This window comes from Rissa tridactyla, chromosome 6, assembly GCF_028500815.1.
Source record: "Rissa tridactyla isolate bRisTri1 chromosome 6, bRisTri1.patW.cur.20221130, whole genome shotgun sequence".
Taxonomy (NCBI): Eukaryota; Metazoa; Chordata; class Aves; order Charadriiformes; family Laridae; genus Rissa; species Rissa tridactyla.
The window spans coordinates 49,501,748-49,512,148 of NC_071471.1; the positions used below are offsets into that span (position 1 = coordinate 49,501,748).

At 46.7% G+C, this 10,401-nt stretch overlaps 1 protein-coding gene across 2 annotated transcripts in view; it reads right to left on the reverse strand.

Annotated features, from left to right (window-relative positions):
- ADK (adenosine kinase) overlaps positions 1–10,246 on the reverse strand; it is a 298,411-nt gene extending 288,165 nt beyond the window's left edge. Inside the window, exon 1 of one of the 2 annotated variants that reach the window (XM_054207000.1) lies at positions 10,096–10,246. In XM_054207000.1, the coding sequence (XP_054062975.1) occupies positions 10,096–10,151 (56 nt within the window). In that variant the 5' untranslated portion in view covers positions 10,152–10,246. Of the gene's footprint in view, positions 1–1,370; positions 1,487–10,095 lie in introns of those variants that run through there. The other variant, XM_054207001.1, reaches the window with a different exon arrangement.
- Positions 10,247–10,401: the final 155 nt, after the last annotated feature.

Genomic DNA, 10,401 nt, shown 5'->3' on the forward strand with positions numbered 1-10,401 from the left:
CTCAACTAAGAACATCCTTCTCTCATCCCACTTACCTACGCAACATAAATGCAAGTGCATAAGATAACATTTACCATTAACCATAACTTCTCTGACGCTAAAAGGTCCTCAGAACTATTATTCCACAATTCCAGAGTTCAGACAATTTCCCTTGCATCACTTGTCAGCAAAATCACTTTAGCATATAGACCTTAAACATACAAATAGCCTGTAGGACTATTCACATGCTTTCCTTACTTAGGTCTCAAGTAAAGGCAATATTTGGCTAAGGAGTTACATGCTTACATACTGACTTAGAGGAGTATCTTCAGTGAAGATTTCATTCATTATGAAACTTTCATAGTCTTCCAGAGTGACACATTCACAGAAGCCAAGCCTAAAAGCCTTGGCCTTATGTAAGCAAGGCTGCCGCAGAAAAAACCCACGCTGTTCCACCACTGCCCAGCTCCTCACGCAGCTGCGCTAACTCCACCACCTCCAGTACTGAGATACTACTGCAATTCCAAAGAGTTACCATCTGTACTCCTGGGTCAGAAACAGCGTGAAATCCGATACACCAAGTTTTGAGGGTGGAGAGAGAAGGTGGGCGAGTCGCCTTGAATTATCATTGAACTTGGAGTCCATAATTTTAGGCACTTCTTTAGCAACCGAAGCACTGATCAAAATAACTACGTGATGAAGAGCACCAGTTCACTTCACGATAGCACCCCGTCCTAAGAGCAACCGTTTTAGGAAGCAAAACCAGTCATAATAATTCCTTTCACTGAACGTTAAGTTCAGGGTTTGTCATTCTTTGGTTATCGCTGACAAACTGACGACGACGCCGTTCCAACAGAGCGCTACGAGCCAAGACGGTTAGTACTACCCTGCTCCTCGTTATTTGGGATTCATTTAAAACCAGGTTCCAACCAGGACACGCCACAGCGATGCTGCACGGTCCGACAGCGCTGCCGGAGCCCCACCACACCCGACCCCGCCGCGGCTGGCGCCCGCCCGCCCTCCGCCTCTACCTCCGACAGCGGCATGGCCGCAGAGCCCCACCGCGCCCCGGCCGCCGCCCCGCCGGCCACCCCCGGGAGCCCGGCCCGGCGCATCACTCCTCAGGGCTCTCCCCCGGGCTAGGGCGGGCAGCCGCGCCGGGGCTACCCGGACGGACGAGGACCGACATCGGGACGACCGTCGGGCGGCGGCTGGCGATGCCGGCGCGCGCCCACCTGCCCGCCAGATATCAACCTCAGGCACCCCGGGAGCGGGTGACCCCCTCCCCTCCCGGCCGCGGCCCGCCGGGCTGAGGGGACGGCAGGGAACTGGCACGGCTTCCCCGGGCGGGGGGGTGCCGGGCTAGGCTGCGGTGAGCCGCTCGGCGTTACCTGAGGGTAGGCATGTTTCCCCGTCCGCCCGCAGCAGAGCCCGCTGTACAGCAGCGGCGTCGCCTACTCCACTCGCGCCGCCCGCCTCAGCCGCGACTGAGCCGCCGGCCGCCGCTCGCCCCACCCACCCGCGCGCCGCCCGCCCCGCCCCGCCCGCGCCTCTCGCCATTGGCTGTGGGGCGGCCGGCGGGGGCGGGCCCGGGCGCCTCGAGCGGCGGCGGCAGGGCGCGAGGAGGTGGTGGCGGGGTCGGGGCGCCGGCTGACGGGCCCGAGCCCCGGTTCGGGAGCTTCGCGGTACCGGGCGGCGCCGCCCGGCCGGCGCCCCGGGCTCCCCGGCCGCCATCTTTGGTACGGGCAGGGAGCACGCACCGCCCACACACCTCCTCCTGTCACCTCCCTCCCCTGGCCCGAGGAGGCACTGATGGTGGTCAGCGCTAATTAAAAAAAAAAAAATAAAATAACGTTTAATCGAGGTAGAGAGGAGGTGCGGCGTTCCAGCCGCACTGCCCACATTAAAGATGGCCAGCGGAGCCCCTCAGCTGTCACGGGGCGGTGGGAACTGCCATGCTCCCAAGGGGACCCCGAGACTGCTGACTGGCACCTCCCCGACACCCCATTTTTACACACAAGAAGGCATTTTCACTCTTTTTATTGGTGCGTTGGGTCAGGCCTTAACACCACCTCAGGAGACCACCTGGGAAGCCTTCCTCCCTGGCCACCACCGACGGGCATCAGCCCCCATGGCCATCAAGGAGCGGGGCAGGGCCACGCGGACACGGGCTCCCACTCGCCTTCCAGAGAGGAGCTCGATTTTATCCCCAGGTTGCTGAAGGGCCTGGAAGCCACCTGTGGCACATTACTCCATCTTTCCAACCCACCAGAGGGCAAGAGTGGAGACACAAAAGAGACGTGGGCCTGTCTGCCACCGTTTGCGGGGGAAAAAGGGGTAGGTAGCCCTTCATCACCCAACCTCTTTCTTGTCCGCCCAACGTTCAAGCAGAACTGCTGTACCGGAAAGGGAAAGTGTCGGTAAAGCCAGGTTCCTGTTCTTCGCTCGTCCACTCACTTGCTCTTCATTTGGCTGTCAAAGTCATTGCTACCCTGTGCGGATTTGGCACTTTTTTTGTTAACTTACCAGCACCAGAAACTCTGATTCATTAAACTAATGTCAGAAGAGGTTGTTTTTGCCAAAAGTGAATCCCACATTGTTAAGTACTGCTGTGTCACCTCTAATTAAATATTTGAACTTTACAACTTCCTAATCATGTGGTTATTAGCCTTAGTTTCCCTTCCTCTCCACCTACAAAATGGGAATATTGTACTCAGAAAAATTAAAGCCAAACTTTTCAACTATTTGCTGATTTTTGGGTGTGACAGAAGAGATGCCAAAATTTGAGATGTTCATGATGTTCAACAACCTATACTGTCACATAAAGGTAACAGGAATATTTACGTTCAATACCTGATGTAGGAAAAAATTCCTAGGTTCTCTAAACTGGACACTCAAAAATTAATCACCACTTACAAAATCCTCATTACTAAAATGTGTCAGCGGTCTTGAAACGTCAAACTAATTGGAGTGGGAAAAGCATCCATCCCTTTACTGCCACAACACACAGTACAACAGGTTCCTAAATCCTGATGAAAGATTTTGCACTCTAATAAAATGTAAATACTGTATTTGGATATATAATGGCTGTATCCTCTGATCCACACTGAACAATAGATTATTCCTAGTTTAACAATTTCAGTGCCTAATAGCCAAACCTCTGTAACTGAAAAGGTGGGGGGGGGGGGGCAATCCCATCAGAGGCAAGTATAACAATAGCACTACCACAGCTTGGTCTTGTTGGTCCCATTGGTTTACCCCTTGGGTAAAGTCCCACGTATTTTAAATAACAAATCAATTTTTTTAAAAATCAAGTTGCAGATTCCCTCATAAATAATTGCTTGGCTTTAACAAGCACATAAGAATATGTGAAAGAAAATAGATACAATACATTAACATAATGTATATTTATAGTAATTTGTAACATACAACTGCATATTATGAATATTAAGCTACAGAGTCCAAATGAGGTACCATCAAATGTTTCTAACTTTTTACCAGTTCAGCAAGATAGGATCAAAAGGGTGTTTTTCTAGAAAATTAAACAGCCCTTCATGAAATAGCATGTATGACACCTCAACAGCATTTGCCAATAGCACGATAAATTTCTAGCTATTCCCAAGTGGAAGCAAGACAACCGTCTTGCCTGTACTATCACATACCCGCAGGATCTACCGTTACTGATGTCTTCGAGGCATCATCTACCACTATGCGTTTTTTGGTCACTTGCCAGGGAACTTCTAGACATCCTGACACATAGGTGGAGCAACAGCAACCAGGGTATCCCTGGAAAAAATGGTCATTTATCTCTTATGGTCATTCATAGACTAACTTTATGATGCTTGTGCCACAAGTCCGACTCGTAGTCACAGCACATATGTGCTGGGCAGCCAAGCTGAGTTTGCTCAGCCTCCCTGACACCTTCCAAACTCGCCCTGCTTGCGTGGAGCAGCTGTCCTGTGCCTTCACATGTGTTTTGTCTCCAGAAATCCCTGACGGAAATATGGAATTCACAGCTTTTGCATCTAAAAATGTATAATACCTGACAGGGTCTAGCCACAATTTCAACTGCTTCTGTTAGTATACTGTGAGGAAGAGATCTTCATGACCACATGAGTTCCTCTATGTATGATGAACAATTATTCCTCAGGTGATTTCACTAAAACACTTCCTTTTCAGGCACGGTGTGAATTAAAAGTGAACTGCACCCCTATCTGATATAACAAATGGTAAGCATGTGAGAACTTTTAAAATTCCACTTTATTGAAGTAATCCACAAAACTACATATTTTATACATTTGTAACTTGTGTATCCAAGATACAGGCAATCTAGGCCTCAGCCTTGGACTAATGTGTTATGTTTTACACCACAAAGACTTGGTATAAATCGTCCAGTTTACAATACATAAACAAAAAGTTCTCCACTAACCCCCATATTTCACCCAATTTCTTCAAAGTATAAAACTAAGGGTTAATCTTAGATAAGCTGCCCGCTCTTCTGTCTTCACAAGGCAGAAGGTTGATCTTTTACATAATGGCCTCAGCAGACATTATAAAATGGGACTAGCAAGCAGAAAGTCCACAAATTCTCTTTCAATAACAGCATTTTGCAGAGCTTGCACATCTTTTCTACTAGAACAGTGGTTGTTTTGAAAACTTTTCTGCAGAGTGAATTTCATATTTTGCAACCTAAAATAAGATGTATTTTTATCTTGTATGGATCTACTAGTAAAGTATTAAAAAGATTTTTTAATTATTATTTTACAATTCCATAGCATAATCCCATTTCTTTTAATGCAGCTTCACAGACCATACAGCTGTAAGAGCAAAGCAAAGTCTATAAATCTGCTAAATCCTCATCACATTGCAGACCGCTATGCTTTTTTTTTTCTTAGTCCAGTCAAATAGCCTACCCTTGAGACAGTTACAACTGCTTTGTATCACTGAATATACAATGAAAAGAAAAAAAACCAACAAAAATCTCTCCCTGTAAATGAAATCCCAAGGTAGCGTAAAGCCAACAAGTAGCTTTATGTTACCATATCCTTCAAGTGTGCAACAGCTTTGACTGTGGGCAAACAATCATTACAGATATGATTGCAGTTCAAAATGGAAAAAAAAACCTTTCCCTTCAGTGAATTCTGCGTAGCACTTCCCTCCTTCACAGAAAATGCTTTGATATTTATTATGTAAATAATATTAGTATGTAAATTGAAATTATTTAAGAAGCAATTTATGTAAGTAGAAAATGAACAGGCTTGAGAAAACAGTGTTCACATTGTATCTGCAAGTTCAATTTACTTTTTTCAAGAAGGTAAGGTTTTCCAACACAGTGCCAGCAAATAGTAATTAATGACCTTTAGATAGCAAGCCGGTCCCTGCTTCTGAAACTGGTTTTGTGAAATACTTGTGTACCATACCTGTGTAAGTAACTACTCAAATTCAATATCACAACCTTGAATCACAAGCCAGAGTTTTGCTTCAAACATTTCCACATCAAGTATACCTCAGCAGTAATAGAGTAAGCCAAGGTCTTGTTCTACAGAAAGCGCATTTCACACTATTGCATTGACTCTGTATTCAACTACCTCCACGTTCGCTCAAGCCTTCTTTCAAGGCACCTTCCTTGTCGGGTTATAAGTAATATTAGTAGATCCAATTAGATGAGTAATTCTACACAAGCTGTTTCATTAGCTGAAAAAGAAGGAACTCGCAAGTCTCGGGAAAATTCACAGGAACTTCCAAGATTCATGATGAAATCGGCGTATTTGCACCGGCTGCCCTCCCACGGGTAATCAAGCATGCAAGGCAGCTCTAGGGACAAGACTAGTCCTGTTGGCTTCAGGGAGGCAGCACACAAAGTCAGAGGTGTACTTTTCTGCAGGGTATTAGTAAAGGCTACTATTATGTCTAAACTACGGTTGTTCGTCAGTGTGACTCTTCTGCCAGGTGGGCTGCAGGTAACATCAGTAATGAAAGAGAGAGACACCAGCCATGCTCGTGGTCCAGGGCAGAAAGAGCCTTCCCACGACCTCCTCTTTCCTCGGGTTACACACTCCCTCATGGAAAGCAAGGACTTACTTTAATTAAAAGGATGAAAACACCATAACAAGCTTCTCCAATACGAGAACACAAAACTGTGGAAATATGACACATGCTGTGAGAAATCCCACGGGATTACATCAAAGGCCAGGCAAAGACACGCGTCAATCTAAACAGTAATTTGAGAGTTACATTTCTGAACAATGGAAACGAGCGCCTGAACCGTCAGTGCAAAGTATTTTCCATGCTGCAAGTCATTCCGGTTTTGGTTATATTTCTGTCAACACGACTTTGAAGGGAAGGTTGCTGCTGTTATGTCTTAAATCAAGCAAAATTAGCCAAGTCTGTTGCTAGTGTCTTCAAAATTATTTGTTTGTCTGCTTTCTACAAGGGCCTAAATATCCATCTGAAGAAAAAAGTCTATTGCTTTTGTTCTTCTGTGAGCAAACATAGCAAGGTGCTAGTGTCTCAGGTCTTTTTTTGTACTACCAGGCCATTAAGAGTACTGACATGGAAAAAGTTACCCATATTTGCAGATATGAGCAATTGGAAAGTGAGAAAAGTACAGGCCATGAAGACAGAAACTGAAATGAATACAAATGGGGAGCGAGGTGAAATTAAAAATTAAAAAAAAAGAAAAAAAGAAAAGCCAGAGATAGTAAGAGAGAAAGAAAAATTATTTACTGAATTCTAACTGAAAGCTTTGTCACAGCTAATTTAAAATATTCAGAATCTTCTTTCATTTGTAGAGAGCTGATGAAGGAATAAGCTAAATTAAAAGCCAGCTCATTAAGAAAATTAAAAATGTATGAAATTAGCAATATTTTTACAGTCATGGGTATGAAGCTGTCTAAAATCTCGTGGAACAGTAATGACAAAGGGCTGCTTTTGATAACAATTACCCAGGGTGTTTGATAATTTATTCTGAAAAGGAAGAGATATTTAATAGTAACAGAAGAAGAATAATATTGTACCTTGTACTTTTAGTATGAAGTATTTATCAAATTCAATGCTTACATTGTCTCCATGTAGATAAACTGATTTGTCCAAACAGCCAGCTACGTCAGGACTATTCAATCAATACAGCAGCTGCAGAACAGCCAGGTCATAATGCAGCAGAGGGGACTTCACAGCAGAGGATTTCACAAGTTTGTTAATTTTTTCTTCTGTACATGTGCATATTTCAGTACAGACATGTCCATATGAGCTCAAACATTTCTACAGAGAACATCCAAATTCTTTCGTAACTGCAGTCTGTTAATAGAAGTCTGTTTGCAGTTTTCACAGACTTCCAAGATAAAACCAAACCAAATATAAAAGGACACAAATCCTTAGTAATTCTCCTCTAAAGTAACACTTCACGATGTTTCCAGTAAGTTGATGCTACTGCTCAGCGACAAGCCGTTTGCAGTTTTGCAAGCCTATTTTCTGTTCAAACAGAACAGTTTACACACACAATGATATTTTATTTCATGCAGCAGAGACATAGTCAGAAGCCTGGAACAACGCAGCACGCATTAATAGATCTTGCCTAAAGCCCACTGGTTTTAGCGGGGATTTGCACCCGTCAATAAAGACAATGCAAAACCTGCCGCCCAGCAGATTAATGTCAGCACAACGCATTGTTGAGCTGGGAACGCTGGTTTGGGTCTCGGGCTTTGTGCTCTGCTCAATGGGTGGCAAAGGCCGGCCATCCGATACTGCTTTCAAACAACTTCAGCTGAACCCGGTCAGCTTTGCCTACCTCATGAGGGAGCAATATTTGCTTTCCTTTGCCTGAAAGGATCAAAAGGCACTAAAAAAAAAAATAAATAAAATGTATCCATGAAACCTCCCTGATGCCACTTTGAGAGAGACAATGATGAAAAAAAATATAGGTGAAGGACATGTTTGTTGTTGTTGACAAGGTACATCTTATATTGCAGAGTGGAATTTCAGGGGTTTTTACGTCGTTGTTTTATACTAAAATAGTTTTCATGGTAGCCACAGGAAAGACTGAGGTTCATACAGTATGGGAAAGTAAGTAAGGTACAAGATCATCGTTGTTGAGTCCATTAGACATGGTCTTCTGAAGAGGCTGGAGAGTCTCAGATCTAGAGAATAAGGAAGTCTCCTCTAATTCTTGAGACAACAAACATGAAGTCATTACCTCCCAAAATTTTTGAGTGATTTTTCCACTTTTCTAATCTGTAGGTTAACTGTTTCCAATACTCCCAAGCATATGTCGCAACGCTTTGCATTAACAACCGAACCTCATTACAAATACAACAAAATCAAGGAATCTTGACCATTCTGGTACCTTCCGTACTGGCTCTTAACATGGGACAAAGTCCAACAGCAGCACTCAGCCAAACACGCTCCTGCTGCTCCTCCGTTCAAGGGAGTGCGGAGGTCTGACATATCTACACCAATCACCTCACCCGCTTCACAAGTCCAACCTGCGGCCCACAGCACACGTTAACTTTATTTAATCAACAGCTGATTATGGCATTTCTCCTCTTACGAAAGACGGCTGGAGTCTAGTTTACACTTTATTTTGAAATAACTTGAAATGGAATTAGAGTCCACAAGTTTTAACAATGTTCCCCATGTTTTATCCATCATACCTCAGAAAAGTATTATTTCAGTTCAATCAGTTGTTATTGGAGCAGGTCACCATGGGCTTTCATTCCATTGTAAACATCCTTTACATTTTTAACTTCATACTTCAATAATGTTCTCAATTTTTTGAATTTTCATGTTTAGGCTCAAAGCACTTTCCTCTAATGAGCTTTATAAACAGGAACATTGCAATTCCCTGTTCCTTGTCCCACCTTGCTTTAAGGCCCATGGAAATAACTGTTGCTTTTTAATGACAACCTTACACTGCCGCCTGCCATTTATTTGCTTTCAGAGCTCAGTTACATTTTTCCTCTTCCACTATCTGCAACTGAGCTTGTCAACTATTATTAGACTTGAAAAGTCACTCAGATGCCAAAGGAGCAAGTACCCTGACTTTGACAAATTTAATAGGATTAGTTCTTTCAGTAAGGACATCAGTACCAAAAGGGACTGTTCTCATGTCTGTGCTAAAGTACATCTCTTTTATGCTATATTTGAGCAAGGTATTAGTTATCGCCAAAGTAATTTTGGACCTTTCAAGCCTCATGTCATTAATCCTCTTCATAGACTGAATACTTGGAAGATTGGCTACCTTACAGTTATATTCATGTGAATAATCCCGAGAAAACAGATCAGAAACTGCACCAACAAGAGCTCCACTACAGCTCTCTTGGTACACATTTTGGCCGTGCTTCCTGCATTGAGAAACCTTATATTTTTCTGCTATGACATTTAAAAATAAATGACTTCTTTCTGTGCAGGCCATCGGTCAGGTGGGGCTCAGTCAGTGATATACACTTCTTCACACAAATAAGGAAGTATAGCAAATAGCACAGGTTATTTCAATAGAAGACACTTAAAAACATCCCACGTGTCCTGAAGAAAATATATCTGTTACGGAGGATTTTTAGATAGCCAAATTCCTGGCTAACGGGGACGGACACTCCCTCAAGGGCATTAATCGGGGCTGCTCTTCGGGGACATTCTCGAAGAGGAGGCACAGGGGGTGACAGCCCCAGCCGCGTTCCCAGCACCGGTCGCTGTAGGTGCGGGGCAGCACCCCCTTACACACCACGGACCCCTCCGCAACCGCCTTGGCGTGAACCCACCCCGGCCCCGCCGGCCCCCCGCACACCCGCCGGCCCCGCCGCACCGCTCCCGCCCACCACCGCCTCGGCGCCGCTGGCCGAACGCCGGGGCCGGGGGCAGCGGTACCGGCGGCAGAGGGACGGCCCCGCCGCCCGCCTCCACGTGCGCCCGGCGCCGCCGGGAGAGAAGCGCGGTCCCGCGGCGGGGCCGCCCGCCCCGCACCGCGCCCGGCCCGGCGGGACCTTCCCGGCGTGACTGTGACCGCGGCGGCACGTGTCCCGTCCTCCAGCGGGGGCAGCACCGGCGGCACCCCGCCACCCTCCGGTACCCGCTGGGGCTTCTTCGCGACGAAGAGCCCCTCCCGCGGCCCCGCCGCCCCTTTACCTCAGTTGCTTTGGCTCCAGCTTGAGCTTCTTGGCTTGCGGCTCCCCCGCTGCCATCTTCGCGCTGGGCGGCGTGCGCGGCGCCCTCCGTTCGCCTCGGCCCGCCCGCCGGCCCCGGCCCGCCCCGCCGACCGCGCCGGCACCGCCACCCGGTGGGCGGGGGCGGCGGGGCGGGCGGCCGTGCCGGGCGCCTGACGGGGAGGTTGGGCCGCGCCGCCCGCCTCTCCCGCCCGGCGGCGCTCCGCCGCACCGCCCGCCCGGCTGGTTCTAGCGCCCGCTGGCAGCTCCCGTCCCCTGCCCGCCGCCC